Source organism: Epargyreus clarus, unplaced genomic scaffold (genome assembly GCF_041222505.1).
Source record: "Epargyreus clarus isolate Ecla_fem2 unplaced genomic scaffold, WU_Ecla_fem_2.2 ptg000024l, whole genome shotgun sequence".
In the NCBI taxonomy this organism is placed as follows: domain Eukaryota; kingdom Metazoa; phylum Arthropoda; class Insecta; order Lepidoptera; family Hesperiidae; genus Epargyreus; species Epargyreus clarus.
Genome location: NW_027332231.1, coordinates 10,919,102 through 10,942,538, shown reverse-complemented (window position 1 = coordinate 10,942,538; position 23,437 = coordinate 10,919,102). Strand labels below are relative to the sequence as shown.

Below are 23,437 nucleotides of genomic sequence, written 5' to 3'. Positions count from 1 at the left end.
ACTGTCACGCGGGTCTATGCCTGCACGCCTGTACTTCACGCGTGAAACACGCAGCAGTCGCTTTGCAACCCGCGTGCGTATTTCACACATGGCAGTAAAATATCTTTGAATCAATTGGATAAAAATGAAGCATATGCGAACCAAATCCGCACGCGGGCATGGACCCGCGTGACAGGAAAAAGTCCTTAGAACATGTTAATTTCTTTAATAAAGTAATATAGCAGAACGGTATTCAAAAACGTATGTAATTATTGTTTTTTTTACTTCTATCGAGTTTTAAATTTTCGAACAATAAAATGTAACCTCGCGCAATTAACATCTCCACAATCTCTTCTCGTCGTACTCATTAACAATCACGTATCTGATCAAGTGGTCTATTGTTCCGAGGTGTTAATAGAACTATACAATCACTGATAACCTGAGATGATGTAAGATTCGTAGATATTTTGCATCCAATCATCTGAATTTGAGCCTTTGGTGTCTTTTGAAAACTACTAAAATGACAACTGCAGTGGCTTAATGCTGAGTAAAATTAAAAAAATAAACATTAATTATAGTCAAGAAAAATTGTCAAATTCCATATTTGTTAAACAAGAATTGGTTAAGATTGTTACATTTAAAATTAATTCTTAGAGACAATAAGCAAACTTTAAAGTCGATGAATATTAATTCAATGTATAACTTGCGATATAGGTAAATGTATAATGAACTTGACCATGTATCTGTTCTTATTTTGCATTTTACATTTAATACGACATACACATTACACATACATAACTTTCTTAAAGACTTCTCATATCGCCTTATAACGGCACTCGTTTACCTTGCACCTCACCAATTCATATAGTTCAATAACAACCCGCATAATTCCTTGGAAGTGGCGAGATGCGTGGGCGCTGGGCGCAACCGCATTAACACGGCCATGATGTCATCCCGTGACCAATTGCACTCTGATATGATACTTATGGTTCATTGCAACGGACTTATTGACGATTCGAGTATCGGGTCAATCGTATGCGGTTTACGATTTCCTTTAGACAGATAGAGTAAGCATTTGCCTCTTTATCTTCGTATAAATAGTTTCAAAGACAATATCGTTATAGAGACGTCAATACAATGATAGAGAGACTAACAAATAAAAAATAAAAAACACAGACAGACATGCAAATGAACGGAATGATTGACAGACAAAGACACAGAGAACATATGTTTTATTATAATAATTGATATCTAGAACATATGCATTACTTAACATTCAGATCTGTATACAACAGCTTCACTTAAATATTACACATATTGCTATGTTATGTACACTAAGTATATGATTACTGAATATTAATTATTAAGACGTTGCGTCATGTGTCGGGCTCTTAATCTATCGCTTGTCCTGGATTGTCGCTATTATAGGGGCTGTGGATATTTGTACATGATTCTGCAATATGGTATTAGGTGTACCTACATGTAATTGGAATATAATATTTTTTGTTAAATGAGGTAAGACTTGAACTTTTGGAGGACTTTTGAGGACCTTATCAGCACAGCCCTATGTTCAAGTTCTATAAAGAAGACGAAAGTGAGAATAAATCAGTATACCTAACCTTAGCGTAATTTTTAACCTTATGCCTAGTACTTTAAGATAAGTTCATGCCTTATGATGTACGCCTTACGGTTTATTTCGGATCCTAGGAGGATGGTAAGCTTAATAAAACTGTTGCTATGTCCATCCTTGTCATTAACAAATACTCAAAAGATAATCTCTATATATAAACATACTTATGACCATGAGAATATGGCGCGATTTTGATATTACTTCCCTTAGCATGCCACAAGGCTTAAGTACTAGTTTATTATTAAGGCCGAATAAAGTGCTTCACAAGTGCTAAAGGCGAGTCAGTCTGAGTGTTTTAGTGCAAGCATGTAAATACAAAATAAACTCGTACCTACATTAAATAAAATGCAGTGAAAGCTTAGTAGTTAAAACTTGGCCTCTCTGTCGGGGTCCGAAGTTCGAATCCCACGCACCTCTGGTTTTCTAAAGCTATATGCATATTCGAAATTATATATCACTTACTATAACAGTGAAGGAAAACATCGTAAGAAAATCTCCACGCTCTCAAAAATAGCTCTCAAAAATAGGGGAAGTCTTTCAAATCGCACTTGACTAGCGCGGTGAACTATGGCCTGACACTTCTACCTGTGACAGGAAGATCCGTGCTCAGCAGTGAAACAATAATGGGTTGACGAAGAGTCGTAAATGGTTACATATTACGGTACTTTAATGATCTCAAAACAAGTTGTAACTTCCTCTAATTGTAGAGCAGCGTAGTAGAGTATGTGCCATACCAGGTAGAGTACCTATACCAAGCAGTGGTAAATTAGACAAATAATTACATCTCATTGCTAAATACCCGACACTGGACGAAGAGACGAGATATTTCGCAGAATCGAGCACTATACCCAAAATTCGAATATCTTATATATGTCATTCTCGTGTCACAATGTTAGTTACCGTACTCCTCCGAAACAGCTTTACCGATTATCACCAAATTTTATATGCATCTTCAGTAGGTCTGAGAATCGGCTACTATCTATTTTTCATACCCCTAAGTAATGAGGGGTATGAAAAATAATCCTAACATGTGTTAAAACAATGATCAGCCTGTAATTAAGCCTACCAAAGAGATTGCGTAATGAATATCTCAGATGGGTAATCACAGACTCTCATTAAAATAAATCACTATCATAGACTCGCATTTAGTAATAATAGCCATATGTGACCCATATTTGTCCTATAAACTGTCGATGTAAAGTTTCCTTCTTAACTGAAGAGCAGTAAGATGTAAGGATTAATATACGCCAATTAGTAATTACAATATTAAGTAAGTGAATAATTATCAATCTTGCAAATCAATGTTTGTTCTAATTGTAAATATCTTACGCAAGGTCTTTCGAACTTTAGTAGACAACGATTAAGAATCATCAACCATCAACCCATTACTGTCCCACTGCTGGGCACGGATCTCCTCTCACAATGAGAAGGATTAGGCCATAGTCCACCGCGCTGGGCAAGTGCGTATTGGTAGACTTCATATACCTTTGGGATTTTTTTTATAAATCTCGCAGGTATGGAGGTTTCCTCACGATGTTTTCCTTCACCGTTTAGCAAGTGATAATTAATTTCTAATACGCACATAACTTTGAAAAATCAGAGGTGCCTGCCTGGGTTTGAACCTCGGACCCCTCGATCGAGAGGCCGAGTTTCTTAACCACTAGGCTATCACTGCTTTTTTTTAACGATTAAGAATAATTCGTTATTAGTATTTTGGGCAGTATTGCATCTGTCGAAGGCCGATCACCTTCAGTGAGATTTATTAATTTCTCGCCTTCAAATACCTTGTATAAATATCTCATCATCACCATACACCCTATAACCAGCATACAGCAATAGCAACAACGCTTAACACTACTATTATAAAGCAAATGTGGAGGTGAAGAAGAAAATTAACAGCTTCCTGCTAGCCTGCAGTTCTTTAAAGAAATCCTCTGAGAGGTTTTTACGTCTGTCAAATACGCTTTGGACCATAACCTAAATCTTCTCACTCTGAAAGAAGACCCGTGCCTCGCAGTTTACCAATAATAGGTCAAAGACGATACCGACCATATTAACCTAAGTAAAAAAAACATGATTCACAAACATGACAAACGTTTGATTACATCGAAATCGTAATTCGTAACCACATGCGCTTGCGCAAGCCATGAAGTCCCGATATGGAACCGACATGTTCCGTGACCCACTGACACTTGAAAACAAGCGTTTAAAATCAGTTTAATCATTTATAAAATTCATTTACAACTCAGACGAGGTTGTAAATAAATAAGATGGAGTCTGATAAACAATTAATGACATTACAAATAAAATTAAAATGGATGTATGTAATAGGTACCTTTAGTCCGCGTAAAACTACTAGTCCACTCTGAATATAGATATGATTCGCGTCGCCATAGCACATTGTATGACTACACATGCTCGCAACAACTTCAGTGCGGACTAGCAAATTGGCGCGGTCTATACTTATGGATAAGTAATGGTATATAAATTAGTCTAGTCAATTATACTGCAATATTAATTAAAACATTGCAAAATTACAAAACTGTAACAGAATACATGAGGTCCGTTACGTCGAATGTAGATAGATGTAGTTAAGTACCTTTTTTTTTTTTTTTTTCTTCTCGAGGGGGAAACCTTCAAAAGGTACCCGGTGCCGTAGGAGCGACACGGGGTTATGTGGGACTTTTACCGCACTGTCACGAGCTTTATTAAAATTAAGAACACAATTAATTTCTCATTTTTTAAAACATGTGACTTGTTATAAGGAAGTATTTAAAAAGACCATAGACAAATCCGCGACGAAACATTCCTCTACTTCCGTGTCGTTAATCATCTTCGCTTCTCAGTTCTATATTCGAATTTCGTACATTTCCCCCTTCTCCGAACCCCGACGCGACTAATGATTACAAAAATAGTTTCCCATTTTAAACATAAGCTTGTTTCGAAACTGCAGTCTTAAGTTAGAATTGTTTTGCAAAAAACTTGCGTAGGTACTTCCGACAAAGGTTTTCTGCCTCGACTAGATTTTATCTACATAAAAAAAGTGAAATAGCGATACCTATTACAAGTCTATCTAGCTACTTAGTCTGTGAGACAAACTGTCCAAAATTAAATGTAAATTAAGTTAATTTATTAAACTTTTTATAATAACCATACTAAGGTTCTGTGGATGCTTTGCCTTGAACTCGCAAAGGACAAGTAAGACCAGACTGAGATCAAATCTTGTTTGTCACCCGAGAATTCGAACCCGAAACTGCGTGACAGTGAAATAACTACTACACCTCGGAGACCTTACTTAACTTCCCATAAGAAAATAACTTACCAGATTTTTAAACAAACCATAAAAGAACAGCTTATAAGGAATTTTCTTAAATAACTTACCATCATCAAAAGTGAGAGAGTGCGAAGCCACTGCAGCCAGGAGCAGCAGCAACGCGCGGGCGGACATGGCCCCGGAAGCCATAGTCCTGTACAAACCAGGGTTACCTTCAAGTACCTATTAAACACGAAACTCGAGTAGAAAACCTTACAAAACTAGGGGTTATTTTTAGCACGATGCAACCGGATTTGCAGTTCCTTAGAATGTAAAAAATACGCAATATGTCATACGAGTGGTGTCGAATGGGGCGTGTTTTCTACCTTTTCAATTAAGACACACACTTTAGCAATAAAATCGTAGACCATATAATAAAGATTTGTATTTTTATGGTTTTCTCGTATACCTAAATATTATTATTGATTCATGTTACATGTTCAGTTTTTTAATCTACAAAGCATTCTACAATTTCATATTGAGCTAATAGTTATAATACAAATAATCTATCTGTTATCTCGTTCCCGTGTAAATTTTAATATCATATTCATAATATAAAATATTCATGTTTTCTACACCCAAAGGAACTTATCTCCTAAATATTATCAAACGGCTGTAAAACATAGCTCTTATTTGAAAGCAATAATTTTGTTAAAATTGTAAGCTTAATACAGTTCACTATTATAACTTTCATTCATATTGATGTATAAATAAACAAATATACTGGCACATGAAATATACCAGCTTATTTTAAAGCCAGCTCTAGCCTGGCCAGGCGACAAAGATGACCAAACAGAGCTAACTATGCGAGAAAAAAGATTGTCCTATAACAAGAAGTCTGTGTCTAAAATAAGCGTTGAAAGATAATCTTGCTCTGTATCAAGGGCATGAGCTACCGCTGCTTATTTCTTTAGCTGTATGGCTGCTTTCCTACACCCCTTTAAAGCACATACAAATTTGCTATATATTGTATTATATTGCATATCACAGTCAAAATCAAGAGCCGAAAATAATAAAGTTGCCATTCCCTACTCTCCCATTTATATCGGAACAACCTCCGGAGTTTCTTCTGGATCAAGATTGAGAGAAACAAATTATTTTTCTACCAGAATATTAATATTAAATATTCGTTAAAAATGATTATAATAATTATTATTATTAACTATTTAAAACACACAATAGAATATTTATAAAAGACACAAAATTATTGGCACAACACAGCAGAAAATAGTATATAAATTGGATAACTTCAGATTTTAAATGTTTTATATCAGTTGGAACATATTACCGTTTTTATTTTATTTTTTACTATCACTAACTTCCCGCGCAAATGTAAATATCGTTCGAAATTCGGATAGACGCGTGCGCGTGCGCAATGTGCTTACGCGCCTACACGACTGATTTTAAAATCCATTCCTGTTCCATGATCACAGTTTTATTCACATCGATTTGAATCATAAAAATGAAGCAATTTGAATATACCGAAAATATTGAAATTATTTATTCATATATAAAACTACTAATATATCCACTTTGAATACTAATACTACCATTGCATTGGTTCATAATTTCAAATTAAAAAATGTAACCTTTATAACTAATTGTCTTGCCTAATATATTCAAAACAAACAAGTAAAATATCAAGAGATTTTTAATTAAAATAAATAGAATTCTGTAATCCACCCTATCTTACGACACACCCTTTGATAATTTTCTTTGAATTGAGTATTAATTTGAATTTTTGGCAATTTTTTATACTCTTTTAATATACGCTTATACTATTCGAAAAATCATCAAAAAAACAATATAAAATTAAAAAAATGGCCACATAAAATAATCGATTCAACATATAAAAAAATCGTTAGGTATGTAATATTTTTTTATCTAGCAACTTTTAAAAACAAAAACTCATGTTTGGTACTATGGCAAGCAGTCGTTTTGTGAGTTGAGTTTTGTCTATAGTCAATGGTCAATGTTTGAGTGTGATTTGTCTGCAATCGTAAATGTCATATTTTACTAGAACAGTATTTTGGAGCCCAATAATATCAGGATGGCTGAAAACAGAGAGGAAGTACTCGCAAATTTTCAGGTAAATAAGTTATCTTGTTATAGAATTAAAGTGACCATGACTAAACAATAAATGGTATCGAATCATGCAGGTTATGTAGTGAACAAAAACAGTGACTGTTCATTCCTCTTTATCTCTTTGTATTACGTCTATCATATGTTCATCAAGTGAACTTCGTTTTGAATTTAATATCCCTACAGTTATGTTAGCATCGACCTGACATGACAAATAAATCAATAGGTCGATGCAAATACATATTAAAGTACATTATTGTTTCGTAGTTCCTGCTTTCGTATATACCTCCAAGTAGGAGTATTTCAAGGTAAATACTACATTTCCTACCGAACACAGTGGAAGCCCTTATAATAACTTCAATGCGCCTATTCTTTATGTATAAGAAGTGTTTTGTGTTTTTTCCAGAGCATCACAAATATAGAGGATGTAGCAGAAGCAATATACCACTTGGAAGAAACAAACTGGGACTTACTTGTAAGTTCAAATTTAGAATTGTGTTTTTTTTTAATTTGAGATATCTTGGAATAATGCCCTCTAATGTCTTTGTCTACAAAATATATAATTGTTTTTGCTTCCTATTCTTATGTGGAATTTAAATTTAAATTCATAATGAATTCTTGTTAGCAATGCTAGTATCCTGATTCATGGAGGTAATAACTAAATAATTATTTTTACAATTTGTATAAATACAAAATGCATATGGATTTAATGTATTCATCAAATACATATATTGCTTTACAACAAATTGTATTATGATGAGTCATTGTATGAAACCTTTATACAAAGTACTGTAATTATATATATTTATATATTGTAAATGGGTATAATATACAAAGTATAAAGGTACTACCAACTACAATGAGTATATTCTATTTTAATTATTATATAATTTAAATTATATTGTTTTGTTGTTGCCTAAATACAATAATTATTACAACTTGTGAGTCTGGTGAATAGGTACCACATATATCACTTGATTAAAATATTAATCAGAGTGGTTAGCAGATCTGGTCATTATTTATCTATGTCTAGTGCAACACACTTATTTTAGTGGAAATGGTTAACCAGACATTTTACAAAATGAAGTAACATTCTTAGTCATCAGAAGTGGCAATGCATACATGATCAGCTTCAAGAAGATCCTATTCTATATAATAAAAAAATAAATAACATGATTTATTGCATCAAAAGTAGTACATTGTTTTACAATATTGTTGGGTATCCTCTTTTGAGTACGTTAGTACCTGTAGTAGAGGGTCCCGCACTTCCCTTATACAATACTAAGTACTACTAAATATAATTTTCCAAATATATTATAATTTAATATAATTATTATTATTATTATTTTTTTATTTGAACAATGTTGAATTTTTTTTTATATAAAGGTGGTTACAGTGTCTATGGGTTTACAATGACCACTTACCATGAAGTGGATAGCAAGCTTGTCTTATCATAATTAATAGCGCTTCCCTAATACCAAGTAGGCTGTAGTAATATGAAGCAGTATTTGTACATTCTATGCCACTTCTTTGTTTGCTTAAAAAATACAAATACATAATAATGATGGCATATTTAAACTGTAAAGCTGACCTCCTATATATAGAAACCTTTATGGATGTGACACTGCAAACAATGACATCATCAGTACCTTTTTTTATAACATTGAAGGATACAGGCATGCAATCCATCTGATGGTAAATGAAAAAGGTGTGGCGGTGGTTGAACCATACTACTTCAAACACCTTTCAAACTTTTCATTAAAAAGTGTCCAATATAATTTTTAATATATGTTTATTATCTTTAATCATAGATCAGTAAAGATACTTTGCAGCCTTGGAATTAAATGAAGCCACAAAAGGCTGATTTGTCAGTTATTTTTTTGAATTCTTGACAAATAAAAAACATTTTTAGAAAAAAATTACGAATAAATAACTAATATTGCGTAATTTACATAATAAATAAATAAGCATGTTTAAATATTTTAGGGACATTTTAGCATAGAGACGTGGCGAAACTTTTTTATGCAACTATTTCAATTCTCAAAACTGGTTACGTTTTCTTGTCAGGAGTGAGCAATCTTTACTAATCTATGTCTTTAATATGATTCAGAGTATTCCTATAGAAATGTCTTTCTAACATTCCAGTCTGCCATCAACCGAGTGATCCCCCAGGACGGAAACAGCAGCTCTACTCCACAGAACAATGAAACGCATGATGTTGAGATGATAGACGATGATATATCTGTGATAACTCCAAAAACACACCCACCTGGTGAGTCATAAGTTACACTTGTTGATTATACAGTATTTTATTAGGACTGGCTACCTGAGGAAAGTCATTTTGACTTATAGACATTTGCAATACCAGCATCCATCCCACATTGATTTTGTTTATTTTTGTTGACTTATAAACGGGCTCAAGCTGATTCTGTGTTGATAGATAGGCCGAGGTTAATAGAATATGAAAGAAACCTTTACTTCATCAAAGGAAACAATGTTAAATGCTTCTCAGTATCAGTTACAAGATAAAGATTTGACACAAAATGTTTCAACAGACTATGTTGTTTAGTGGTAATGTAAGAACCTACAATATGGACTCCAGACTCCGACTCCAACAGCAATACTTTAATATCCCTCTGCTGGGTTAGCTCTGCAGTTTAGTTGACATACTGCAACACATCCTTGAAGATGAAGTGTGCACAAAATGGTCACCCATCCAAATCCTAACCACAACCAACATTGCTTAACTTTATAGCGCAGTTGAAAATCACTGCTAAAAATATGAGAAGTATTTTGAAATGTAAAATCATTACATAAGTAAATGATATATTATTTAATTTTATTTTTACAGATCGGGAAGACAGTAATCAAGCTTCAACCTCCTCTCCTAGAAATAATTCTCTCGATTTGGTAGAGCTGCAAGTTCATTATAATAATAAAATGCACGAAATCAAAATGTCTGGTTCAGCTACAGTCAGTAAGTACCGAAAGTAATATTGTTTGAAACTTTTAAAATATTAGTAACAGCTTACCTTAGCCCTCAGAAGTTGAAACTCATGTGTGGCATGGCAACCTTTGTTTTATATGTGGTTGGTGTGTGTGGTAGTGACCACTGGGGTTTATATATTAACATCCATCCATCCATCAGCCTTTAATAGTCCACTGCTGGACATAGGCTTCCCCTGATCTACGCCACTCCGACCGGTCTTGAGCAATCTAGGATCCAGCGGTTACCTGCCGTCCGCTTCAGGTCATCAGTCCACCTGGTCGGAGGGTGTCCTGTACTCCTTTTGCCGAGACGTGGTCTCACATAACACATAAACATTTGTTCTCAACTTATTACTGTTTCACTGCAGTTTCCCCTCAAAATGTAAAGGGTTTAGTTACGTCGTAGGCCTCCGTATCACGCAATAAGTGAACTTCATATGTCTATTTTGTCTAAAAAAATATTTTTTAAAGGATTAGGCCATAGACCTCCACGCTGGCCAAGTGCATATTGTTAGACTTCACATATCTTTGAGATGTTTTTGTATGTAGGTATGTAGGTTTCTTCACGATATTTTTCTTCAGCGCGTCTTGGATTAGAACCTCGGATCCTTCGATCGAGAGGCCGATTGCCAACCACTGTGCTATCACTGCTTAATGACAGCATACTTATTTAACATCAATTAATAATTATGTATATTGCAGGCATAGATAAGTTTAGATATCTCATCGCCTTGTAATTGAAGGAAGCCATTAAATAGCTTATAAGGCTGACAAATGTGTCAGCCGTTTAATGGCTGTCATGGTGTAATTTACGCGGAACAATCCCGACATGCGTAGTTAAGTGGTGAAAAGACACGAAATCGAAAAAAAAAGTGCGGAGAAATACCGTTTCATTTGTAAATGATCTAAAAATTACAGTTTTTAAATATTTTTCAAACCCAAAAATAGATGAGATTTAAAGTGGTACAATCCTTTGTGGTTTGACCCCGGCGGCACCACCGCCACACCAATGTCTGCCTAATAACAAGTGTTAAGCGCTGATGTGTTCCGTTTTAAAGGGTGCGGTAAGGGAGACATACTTTTCCGAGACGTTCCAGCTTAGTCCTCAGGGGTAGCGGCGCATCTGTGGCCATCGGTGTTGATTACAGATGTCCATGGGCGGCAGTAGCAACTTACCATCAGGTGGACTACATGCTCGTCTGCTACTCCTATATTATAAAAAAAAAAGATGACTGTGCTAATTTCAATCGTCAAAACTTTTGATTTTCTCGTTAGGAGTGAGTAATGTATGTTCGCAGGTGATCTGAAGAAGCGGATAGAGATGGTGTGCGGCGTGCCGGCGTGCCGGCAGCAGCTGTCGGGGCTGGGCGGCAGCCGCGCCGCGCCCGCCGCGCCGCTCGCCGCGCTCGGCCTCGTGCGCAACTGCGTGCTAAGGCTCAAGGCCTCCGACAGGCTCTGTACGGACGACGAGTGAGTATGCATTGCCTGGGTGATAATGAACTAGGTCTCCGACAGGCTCTGTACGAACGACGAGTGAGTATGCATAGCCCGGATGACCTTGAGCAAGGCCTCCGACAGGCTCTGACGACGAGTGAGAATGACGCACACCTGTGATAACTTCCCCTAAGCCTAAGTATGGTTGTAGAGACAGTGAGTGAATACAGAGCACACTTGTGATATATTACTATGGTGGTATCAAGCAACATGTTCAATAGACTGTATTGCTGCATGCTAGTGTGTCACCAGCAACTATGCGGACAATGAGTGAGTGCAGTAGCCATTTACACATTGCCCAGGCAGATTCACACAATAATTTTATATGAGTATATAATACTCTTCAGATCTTCTTAAAAATGCTTAGAGTGCTTCGAAGAATACTATGACTGGTATTTCACTGCAGAAACAATGTTGATTAAAACATGAACTATCTACATTATACATAAGATAGACTGAAGCAGCAATGGTCAGCCACGTACATCGGAGTATGCATAATTTCTCAAGTTATTACAAAGAGATACATCCCACTAAATAAGATTACCCTTAGAGAGTGGCTAGGCCCAAATTGGAGTATGTACAAGATATTTACAAAGTTTCAATAGTATGATCCAAATCGTCACTCTTTTCGAGTTGTAGGAGGACACCATTATTCTTGTGTAATATTCTGTTTCTGTATACTAACCCTGTATTTGTGTACCAGGGTAGCAGACCGGTTAACAACAACCTACACGTTGCGGGTGAAGCACGACGAACGGGAGTACACGCTCAAGTACCCCGGCACTAAGACAGTGCAGGAAGTCAAAAACGATCTCTACTCGCTCACCGACATACCTGTCAGGCATCAGGTGGGTTATCTGCTCTAACTGGCAGTAAGAATGACTGATTTATGAGTGAATTATTGATTTTTGTTAATAATTGAAGCATGCATTTATTTAAGTATTAAAATCAAAAACCAAAGACAATTCATTAAAAAAAATTACTCATTGCTTAATGATGCGTGTGTTAATGTTGAGATGTGCTTTTCTTTGTGTGTTCATTAGATCCACAATTGTTAGAAGGATGGGGTGGAAAATCATTATTTTATAGTTATTATAATTATTATGTAGAAAAGGAGGTAAGTAGTAGATGTCTGTAACCAATTTCATACAAGACAAACGTCCTACCCGAGGTCAATTATAGGTACATTACGGCCCCTGAGGACTAAGAACAACTTTATGTATCTCCATTTTACCACACTGGTTTGAAAAACCACAAATAGATATAATATTCTTTATTACTCACTTCAGTAGATCATAACAATGATACACAAAACAATAACACACACATTGATGTCATGATGGACGCGCAGTTATCAAACTACGAAATTATTTATTTACAAGTTATTTATCTATACTCTCAGATGTGGACCGGTTGGCCCACGGTGACTGGTCTAGACGACACGGCGCTCGCGATGGTGGGACTGGACCTGCCTATGCACGACCTCACTATCAAGCGTGTGCCCAACAAGAGGAAGGAATATAAGAGGGTTCGTAATGTAAATGTCCAATCGGAGTGAACACTAGTAATGTATATTTTCTATTGTTTTGAAGTTATATGCTTTTAGCTTTATCTATCCCACGGGTATGGTACGTATTTTTGGGTATAAAAGTTCACCCCGCGCCAAACTTCTAGTCCGCCCTGAATATAGAAATGAGTCGCGTCGCAACAGCTAATTGTAGATATTGGCGGACGAAGACAGCACGGGTCCCCCCCCCCCCCACCCCCCCGGCAAGTACATAGCTGCATTAGTGTTTCTACGGAGTATATGCTTGTAGTTGTGTTAGACCGCAATAGCTCACTAACTACACCTGCGCGCAACAACTTCAGAGCGGACTAGAAGTTAGAAGTTTGGCGCGGACGATACCCTGTGCCTTTTCTGAACCCCTGACAAAGTGTGTACAAAATTTCATGTAAATTTGTTGTGTGTTATAAATCGTTAAGGTTTTATAGTGTAACAAAACATACAAACGCACTTTAGAATGAAATTCATCGAAAACTTCTTCTATTGAGTATTATCCTAAAAGTCTTATTAGTGACCTCTTTTACCTATACTTTTTTCCTGTCTTTGCGCGCAAATATATTTTAACTTACATTTGTAACAAAACCTTTGTAAAAGCTGTTTTAATGTATACAGATAATAGTGGAAAGTTCGGAGAGCGATAACAGTTCGGTGGAGGAAGTGGAAGACGGCGATTCATTCAACACGGAGGATGATATGTTTGTGGATCTTCAGACAGACAGACTTCAGCCACTAAGTAAGTTACCAATCCATTGTCTTTATGTATTTACATGGTACATGCATTTATGTATTTAATTATAGAGCATTCAGACTAATTAATAAAAGAAAGAATAAAACAAAACATAAAAATTAACATTATTGAAATAAAATTTAATTAGGTATTAAAATACAATAAACTACATATAATATTTAGGTAAATACATTTAAATAGATTACTAAGTATTTTGCCAATTTTTACTAACCTTATTTGTCAAATTTCGAACTGCACTTGGTTGTTTAACTGTTTTAGATTATTATTAAAAATTGTTTTAGATTATTATTAACGCGCGTATTGCTATCTGAGTCCGTCATTAACCCACTACTATCGTACTGCTGGGCACGGATTCTGAGAAAGATTAGACCATAGTCCAGATAGATTATTATTAACGCGCGTATTGCTATCTGAGTCCGTCATTAACCCACTACTATCGTACTGCTGGGCACGGATTCTGAGAAAGATTAGACCATAGTCCAGATAGATTATTATTAACGCGCGTATTGCTATCTGAGTCCGTCATTAACCCACTACTATCGTACTGCTGGGCACGGATTCTGAGAAAGATTAGACCATAGTCCAGATAGATTATTATTAACGCGCGTATTGCTATCTGAGTCCGTCATTAACCCACTACTATCGTACTGCTGGGCACGGATTCTGAGAAAGATTAGACCATAGTCCAGATAGATTATTATTAACGCGCGTATTGCTATCTGAGTCCGTCATTAACCCACTACTATCGTACTGCTGGGCACGGATTCTGAGAAAGATTAGACCATAGTCCAGCGCGTTGGCCAAGTGCGTATGTTAGACATCACAAAGCGTTGAGAATTTTTTAAATCTTAAGTATGCAGGTTTTCTCACGATGTTTTCCTTTACACTTCACTATCACAATTACGAGTATATAATTAAAATTATCTACATATAAAATAATAATAAAAAATGACAATACTAATAAAATAATAATAATTAATGAACATTTTCTCTCACCAGTGTCAGAAAACATAGAGGACGAGGCGCTGGGCTGCATCGAGTTCTCGCAGCGGTTCCGCGCGCGCTACGGGCCCAACACGCCGAGCTTCTTCGAGGGCACGCTGCAGGACGCCATCAAGGAGTCCTGTCTCAAACCTGCTAAAGAGGTACTGGTTGCTTATTTATTTATATATTATGTTGCACCAAAAACGTGTACCAACAATCGGTAAAAGTACAATGACAGTTCATAGAAAACATCGTGATGTTACAAATGTCGTGATACTCGTGATGTCATTTTATATTGCCACTACCCGTTCATAAAGCCCGCTCCACATTCTCGCGAGAACGCGGAATAAACACGATTCGTATGGGCTCCACATTCTCCTTTCTCGTGCTTTTCTCGCGTTTCTTGCGACATCATCACGTAACATAGAGAACTTGAGAGGCGGTCGGCTAGTGTCACTAGCAGTTCGATCGTAGCCTCCGACGGATGCGCGCGCGGACCAAATGCTCGATGGCACGTGTTAGGCATAAGTGTGAGTTCATAGTATTACTTTTTGGCGTAACAATTTATCTCCTTAGACTTATACTCATTGAAGAGATCTTAAGATTATACACTCGCAGACGTGAAATGAACTAAACATTTAAACAGTAACAAAGAAACATGGTAACCATTTTGGTCTTCAAACATTGAAAAAGTAATGCAATACAAAAAAACTGCCATACCTAAAAATCGTCCTATAAACCATTTATTCAAAATCAAAAACACAAAAGGATGCTGCGTTCGCCACGACAAAGCTTTGTCAACCGAAGACTGACAGATCCTATTTCGCCGTCCAGCAGTATTACTGCCAATAGAAAGATAGCCAACTGTTATATAAACCCAGGTCTAACCCACAAGTGTCTTCCAGCGCAAGTTGCTCGGCGTGTACCTGCACCACGAGCAGTCGGTGCTGTCGAACGTGTTCTGCGCGCAGCTGCTGGGCTGCGACACCGTGCTGCAGACGCTCGCCGCCAACTTCCTGCTCTACGGCTGGGACCTCACGCACCCCCACAACAACAACATGTATGTACTATAACGTCCATCGCCAAACATTTGCTCACAGTGAGAAATTGACAGTACTGGCTAATGTGACTTAATTAATGGATTTAAGATCTTCCAAGATTTTATTATCAGGCATATTGTAGTGATGTCGCTGGCGATTCGATTAAAAAGAGTGTTTGGGTTGGGTTTAAGATTTATTAATACTACTCTAACTTCAGATTAATATTAAGCTTAGTATTATTTTTGAATGTTTAACTTTAGTACTAAATAATGAAAATACGTATTAATTTGTAATTCTCTTAAAGCGCAAAAATATAAAAAAATTGGCAGAATATCTCCAAGCTTTGAGCCCAAAAATACTGGTGTACCTAATTGTTTTACTGTTAAACTTACCCAAGTTATATAACCTAGCTGACGATGCGACACTCACTTTGCAATATTACAAACCCCCTGCCATTGTATGGGTTTTTTTCTATTCACTTCTTTATTATTAACACAATAATTTTCTTTTCTATTTACAATTACAAATAAAATGAGAAACTGTCCGACATTTCAGGTTATTAAACGCAGTCGCCAACGCGCTGGGCGCCATGGCGAGCATGACGATCCGCAGCATCCCGGTGGACCGGTTGCCGGCCATCGTCATCATCATGCGGGTCAGATCCAACACGGAGATTTTCTCGGTTATTAACGGTCAGTACAAAATTGTATTACTATCAGAATTGCATCAGGAATGTTACTTTTTGAGAATTTAGTTTTAATGTCTTGTTAATCTTTTCTTATCACATTCCTTAAGTCGATACAAAACAGCCCTAAATTGCTTTTATAGGCATAAATAATAATAAATGGCAGAATGGGGATGTTGATATTTTTTCCATCAGCCTTATAATTTCTATTTGTGAACGTTCGGCTCTAATAATTTCGTAGCTATAGATACCATAGCCGTAATTATCATATGATTTTAGAATCCAATTACTTTCAATGTTTTGGCATGATGGTCCATCTAATGATTTTTCTAAGTCGGATTGATTTACATCCAGGCAACGTGGGCGTATCGGAGCTGGTCGGCGGGCTGGTGGAGGCGCTGGAGCGGTTTGCGGCGCGACGCGACGAGGACGCGCGGATGGAGCGCGAGCGCGACGCCCGCCAGCGCGTCAAGCGCGAGCAGGACGAGGCCTACCAGCGCAGCCTCGAGGCGGACAGGTGCGTGTGACGTCACTGGGCACGCGCGGCTGGAGCGCGAGCGCGACGCCCGCCAGCGCGTCAAGCGCGAGCAGGACGAGGCCTACCAGCGCAGCCTCGAGGCGGACAGGTGCGTGTGACGTCACTGGGCACGCGCGGCTGGAGCGCGAGCGCGACGCCCGCCAGCGCGTCAAGCGCGAGCAGGACGAGGCCTACCAGCGCAGCCTCGAGGCGGACAGGTGCGTGTGACGTCACTGGGCACGCGCGGCTGGAGCGCGAGCGCGACGCCCGCCAGCGCGTCAAGCGCGAGCAGGACGAGGCCTACCAGCGCAGCCTCGAGGCGGACAGGTGCGTGTGACGTCACTGGGCACGCGCGGCTGGAGCGCGAGCGCGACGCCCGCCAGCGCGTCAAGCGCGAGCAGGACGAGGCCTACCAGCGCAGCCTCGAGGCGGACAGGTGCGTGTGACGTCACTGGGCACGCGCGGCTGGAGCGCGAGCGCGACGCCCGCCAGCGCGTCAAGCGCGAGCAGGACGAGGCCTACCAGCGCAGCCTCGAGGCGGACAGGTGCGTGTGACGTCACTGGGCACGCGCGGCTGGAGCGCGAGCGCGACGCCCGCCAGCGCGTCAAGCGCGAGCAGGACGAGGCCTACCAGCGCAGCCTCGAGGCGGACAGGTGCGTGTGACGTCACTGGGCACGCGCGGCTGGAGCGCGAGCGCGACGCCCGCCAGCGCGTCAAGCGCGAGCAGGACGAGGCCTACCAGCGCAGCCTCGAGGCGGACAGGTGCGTGTGACGTCACTGGGCACGCGCGGCTGGAGCGCGAGCGCGACGCCCGCCAGCGCGTCAAGCGCGAGCAGGACGAGGCCTACCAGCGCAGCCTCGAGGCGGACAGGTGCGTGTGACGTCACTGGGCACGCGCGGCTGGAGCGCGAGCGCGACGCCCGCCAGCGCGTCAAGCGCGAGCAGGACGAGGCCTACCAGCGCAGCCTCGAGGCGGACAGGTGCGTGTGACGTCACTGGGCACGCGCGGCTGGAGCGCGAGCGCGACGCCCGCCAGCGCGTCAAGCGCGAGCAGGACGAGGCCTACCAGCGCAGCCTCGAGGCGGACAGGTGCGTGTGACGTCACTGGGCACGCGCGGCTGGAGCGCGAGCGCGACGCCCGCCAGCGCGTCAAGCGCGAGCAGGACGAGGCCTACCAGCGCAGCCTCGAGGCGGACAGGTGCGTGTGACGTCACTGGGCACGCGCGGCTGGAGCGCGAGCGCGACGCCCGCCAGCGCGTCAAGCGCGAGCAGGACGAGGCCTACCAGCGCAGCCTCGAGGCGGACAGGTGCGTGTGACGTCACTGGGCACGCGCGGCTGGAGCGCGAGCGCGACGCCCGCCAGCGCGTCAAGCGCGAGCAGGACGAGGCCTACCAGCGCAGCCTCGAGGCGGACAGGTGCGTGTGACGTCACTGGGCACGCGCGGCTGGAGCGCGAGCGCGACGCCCGCCAGCGCGTCAAGCGCGAGCAGGACGAGGCCTACCAGCGCAGCCTCGAGGCGGACAGGTGCGTGTGACGTCACTGGGCACGCGCGGCTGGAGCGCGAGCGCGACGTCACGTGAACCACGTAGGCTGGACGATCTGGAGCAGTTCGCGGCATGCAGCTAGAGCGCGAGCACAATGCCACGGGTACACCGTGACGTCACGTGACTTGGGGAGTTTTTGAAATTAATAGCGCACTGATTTAACGCAAATGTAACATTACGGTGTAACATAGGTTGCTGGTGCTAAAGGATGGGTTGGTTAAGAGCCTACTTATGTCTACAAGTATTTATTTAAATAGCTCAGTTTTCACCACAATTTATTGGATGGTTTATAGAAATGCTATCATTTTGGATTGCATTTATAAGGCACACAAGTACTTCAGTTATATTCGAAATCTGATATGTTTCTATATTGAAGAGAGATTAGTATTAATAATAACCATTGTTGTTTATCAATATTATGATAACTTTACAGAGCGAAAGAAGAAATAAAGAAGCAACAAGAATTAGAAAGAAATCAGGAATTGGAGAGGGCAGAGTCAGAAAGGTTACTGGAGGAGGCGAAACAAGAGGTATGGTATTGTAGTTTTAAAATAATGATAAGGATATAATAGTAAAAAAGTTACATTAATATTAGAGAAGTGAAAATGGAATTTGGAAAAGTTTTCGGTGAAAAATTAGAAGCTTCTTTTAAAAAGGAAATTGAACAACTTTCTTGATGTAAAATTTAACTAAATGTTGATTACATTCAATCCTCTTTTATATAACGGCAATGTGTATAATTGCACCAATTTATTCCTGCCCATTTTTAGTGATATTTATTTTTCTTTAAACAATATACAATCTGTAGAATATTGTAATTTATTATACACAATTGATCAATTATATTTAAAAAAATATATTTTCTCTGTCAAAACGATATCTTCTTGGGTTTTATTCAGAATATTTCAACTATACGTATAGTTAAGAAATACGTACCTTTAGACATACGTAAGGTGCGAAAATCGTTTATTTATTTACTGCTTTAATAACTAAAGATGTATAAAGTTGTTTATTTATTTACTGCTTTAGTTATAAAGATGTATAACTCTACCGTTATGTTGTTGTCAGGCGTTGCGCGCGGGCGCGGCGCTGCGCGTGCCGGCGGAGCCTTGCGCGGAGGAGGCGGACGTGGCGCGCGTGCGCGTGCGCCTGCCGCCGCCGCACCACGCCTCGCTCGAGCGACGCTTCCACGCGCACGACACGCTGCAGGTACGCTCGCACGCACCGACACATACGCCCGCGCATGCATACGCAAACACGCACACATACGCACGCACATACACGCACAAACGCGCACACACTAAACATACATTCTCATTCAACATTCGAGTAATACACAAATGTACACACGTGCGTACTTATGTACGTACATACACATTAATGTACGTAATAATAATAATACTGTACCCAAAAGTAGAACACATAATAAAAATGTTCAGTTTTAAAAGATTCAAAAGACGGTCTTCCGTTTCATATACGTTTTTTGTACTTGATTTCAAAGTTATATTCCGCGCCAAATTATAATTATATTGCTAGTCCGCTCTGAATATAGAAATGAGTCCCATCGCAAGTGCAAATTGTAGATATCAGCGGAATGAAGACAGCACGGCACCCTCCGCTGTCCGCTCTCGCCCACATGCATATAGCTGCGTTAGTGCTGCTACGGAGTATATGCTTGTATTTGTGGTCGACCCCATTGGCTCTCTGACTGACTTGCGCGCAACAACTTCTGAACAGACTGAAAGTTTGGAGCAGACTATACTTTACACTTATTTATTTATTTATAAGAATGAAATAACATTTCCTATAAATACACTTTATTTTACAACCACATCGTTTTAGTATAAAAAATACCGATATGTAATATTACTATAAATTAATTTATTTGATGTATCATATTCCCTATATTATAAATATAAATATTTTATTTCAGGCATTATTAGATTTCCTTGCGTCGAAAGGATATCCTAAAGAAAATTATAAGGTTATTTCTGGCTGGCCTAGAAGAGACGTAAGTATATTTTAATTTTTAATACTAAATACTTACACTAGCGCAGGGACATCGATTAATTCGAAAATTACGACTACCATTTTATACATTTAAACAAAATACTACATATTTTTATAGCACATAAGCAAGCAGTCCACCTGATGTTTAAGTGACTACTGCCGACCATGGGCACTCGTAATAAACTCCAAATACGATTAGATTCCTACCGGGAGTCTAATATAAATGCGCCGCTACCCTTGAGGACTAAACTTTTTTTTTATAACAGACGAACATGCAGTCCACCTGATGGAAAGTTGCTACTGCCGCCCATGAACATCTGTAATCAACCCCAGATAAGATAACATATTCCTACCTGAGGTCGGTCACAGATGCGCCGCTACCCCTGAGGACTAAGCTGGAACGCCTCGGAAAAGTCTGTCTCCCTTACCACACCCTTCAAACCGGAACACAGCAGCTCCTAACACTGCTGTTATTGGGTAGAAATAGACATGGCGGTGGTGCCGCCGGAGTCGAACCACAAAGGGTTCTACCACTTTCAAAGGAACTGCAACCAACTGGAATGCCTCATAAAATTAGGTCTTCCTTATTACACGCTTCAAACCAAATCATAGCAGCGCCTAACGCTCTTTTCATAAGGCAGAAATAGATGTGGCGGTGATGCCGCTGGAGTCGAACCACAGAATGTTCTGCCACCTTTAAATTCCTTCCATTCAATTTAGGAAAATAATAATTTAAGGTATAATCGTATCGTTGACAGCTGACAACGGAATCTCAGAACAGCACGCTGAAAGCGCTGAAGCTGTACCCGATGGAGACGATCGTTCTGGAGGAGCGGTGAGCACCGCACCGTGTTACCGGACCGCGCGGCTCAACTGGCGACGTGGCAAGTCATTCCTGAACTAAACATAGACGGCTCGGGAGCGACGGTCGGACCATAGACTAGGGAGATTTGTTTTTTTTTTTTTTAATGTTAATGTAGTCTAATTTTGTGGATGTTGCCATCGTGAATTAATGTTTGGTCATAAAAGTTATTCAAAATGTTAGAATATAAAAAACGTCTATGATTGCCATAGACAAGTTTAATGTCGTGTGTAACTATTTTTGCTCGTGTGGCCAACTTGGTTTAATGTTTGGTCTTAAAAGTTATTCAAAAGGTTATAATATCAAAACTGTATGTGATCTCCATAGACAAGAGTAATTTTTCGATTGTTTAGTATCAAACTACATTTAATGTAAATGTTCTAATATCAACCGTCTATGACCGCCATAGACGAGAATAACTTTTTTGACCTCTATGTATGTATTTCATAAATGAATCTTTCCGGCCAGTGTTTTCAACTTAATTTAATATTTTTTAAAAGTAATCCAACAAGTTCAACAACTAACCGGTTTATAAAGAATAGCATATTAGATTTCCCTTGTCTATTACATTTTAAATTTCACTACTTTTTAAATTCAAATCTGCTAACATATAAAAATGTTTTACTTCTAATAATACCTTAACGAACATTTTCTATCAGAATTTCTAGGGTCTATGGTCTGGTCGGCGTGTACGAGCCTTTATTCCTCCAATAGCCTATAAGTTTTGTTTTACCGTGTCTTGTCACACGAGCATGCTAGTATCCGGCTTTGTATCTAGAACGGCAAATAAATTAATAAAACAAATTATACTTGTCTGTATTCGTACTGTATTATGTTTCGTACATTTATCTTTAAAATGGGAGATATCAAGCTAGTAAAATGGTTATACTTGGAAGGTAGGAAAATAATACAACCTTACTTTGGCATGTGTACTACCCCTAGAATAATATGCTAAAATATGCACTGTATAAATATTTTTGGGATAAAAATAATTGTTTTTTTCATTAAAAATATTATAGTTAAGCATCTTTCTGGATTTGACAATCGTGATGTGCCATCGCATGATTTGATCGCACTATAGTCTATTTAGGGGTTGTTTTGGGGAAGATTAGTAAAATTGAATTCAGTAATCTCGAATTTTCGGGAAAATTATTATAGCTCGGTTAATTGTTACGAATGGAAAATAACTTATTTGGGAGTTCTGTTTTTACGAAATATTTGAAAGTTGCAAACAAAATCTAGGAATGTTAACGTAGTCTCGAGTCTTAGCTCATAACAAAACTCTGAAAAAAGATCTTCCATTTATCAATTTTCTCCCCCTAAGGCCCCGTTTAAATCTACAGATTGAATCTGGCTAACATGGATCGTGACAAAATGATATTTTTCTATAAAATATATTGACAGGCACGTGTCTACGTATATATAACAGTAGACGCAAATACGTCAATGCACTTTGTACAGAAGAATACTTTTTGTCTGCTACTACACGTGTCTGAAACGCTCTATGTCTGTAGATGTAAATGAACACGTGCCGCGGGCCGGACGGAGGTGGAAAAATATTAGTCAATATTATTGTTAGTGACTTGCATAATACGTTATACACAACTTAATATAATTAATTTATAGCAAACTAAATATACCCTGTTTTCAATTTATTTTATGACAAAAGACTAAATAAAAAGTAAATAATATACCGCACAGTTTTAGAGAAAAAGGGGGAAATTTTCTAAAACATAGTGGCAACACATACAATAATAAAAATTAATATAAGTATGCCCTTAAAAGTATAGATACAAATTTAATAGAGACAAATTTAGTTAACACCAAATCGTTTCAATTTCGGATTTTTTTTTTCACGGAACATAATTCTATTTGTCACTGATTTAAGATTGAATTTATACTGACACATAATTTACGAACCTTGGAATAATTATCACAATATTCTATAACTCAATACAAGGTTTAATATTAAATATTAAAAAAATAAGTATCTCC

At 39.0% G+C, this 23,437-nt stretch overlaps 2 protein-coding genes across 4 annotated transcripts in view; one reads left to right on the top strand and one right to left on the bottom strand.

Moving 5' to 3' along the window:
• Tsp (Thrombospondin) overlaps window positions 1-6,321 on the bottom strand; it is a 41,754-nt gene extending 35,433 nt beyond the window's left edge. The window contains exons 1-2 of one of the 2 annotated variants that reach the window (XM_073086965.1): window positions 6,211-6,321; window positions 4,991-5,076 (exon numbers count right to left, since the gene is read on the bottom strand). In XM_073086965.1, the coding sequence (XP_072943066.1) occupies window positions 4,991-5,072 (82 nt within the window). In that variant the 5' untranslated portion in view covers window positions 5,073-5,076; window positions 6,211-6,321. Of the gene's footprint in view, window positions 1-4,990; window positions 5,106-6,210 lie in introns of both variants that reach the window. The other variant, XM_073086966.1, reaches the window with a different exon arrangement.
• A 534-nt stretch (window positions 6,322-6,855) lies between these two features.
• casp (Fas associated factor casp) lies at window positions 6,856-22,246 on the top strand. Of its 2 annotated transcripts, none has more exons than XM_073086727.1 (16): window positions 6,856-7,011; window positions 7,411-7,479; window positions 9,150-9,276; window positions 9,856-9,981; window positions 11,291-11,462; window positions 12,190-12,334; window positions 12,889-13,014; window positions 13,663-13,783; window positions 14,798-14,943; window positions 15,688-15,842; window positions 16,378-16,514; window positions 16,862-17,024; window positions 19,004-19,100; window positions 19,639-19,779; window positions 20,504-20,581; window positions 21,339-22,246. In XM_073086727.1, the coding sequence occupies exons 1-16, from the start codon at window positions 6,973-6,975 to the stop codon at window positions 21,417-21,419; spliced, it is 1,923 nt and encodes a 640-aa protein (XP_072942828.1). In that variant the 5' UTR covers window positions 6,856-6,972; the 3' UTR covers window positions 21,420-22,246. The 2 variants fall into 2 exon arrangements, with proteins under 2 accessions (XP_072942828.1, XP_072942827.1); XM_073086726.1 differs by having other exon boundaries at window positions 12,889-13,023.
• Window positions 22,247-23,437: the final 1,191 nt, after the last annotated feature.

Coding starts and splice junctions, on each gene's coding strand:
- casp (XM_073086726.1), top strand. CDS start 6,973: ATGGCTGAAAACAGAGAGGAAGTACTCGCAAATTTTCAG. Junction 9,982..11,290: donor GTCTGGTTCAGCTACAGTCA/GTAAGTACCGAA, acceptor GTATGTTCGCAG/GTGATCTGAAGAAGCGGATA. Junction 13,024..13,662: donor AATATAAGAGGGTTCGTAAT/GTAAATGTCCAA, acceptor TAATGTATACAG/ATAATAGTGGAAAGTTCGGA.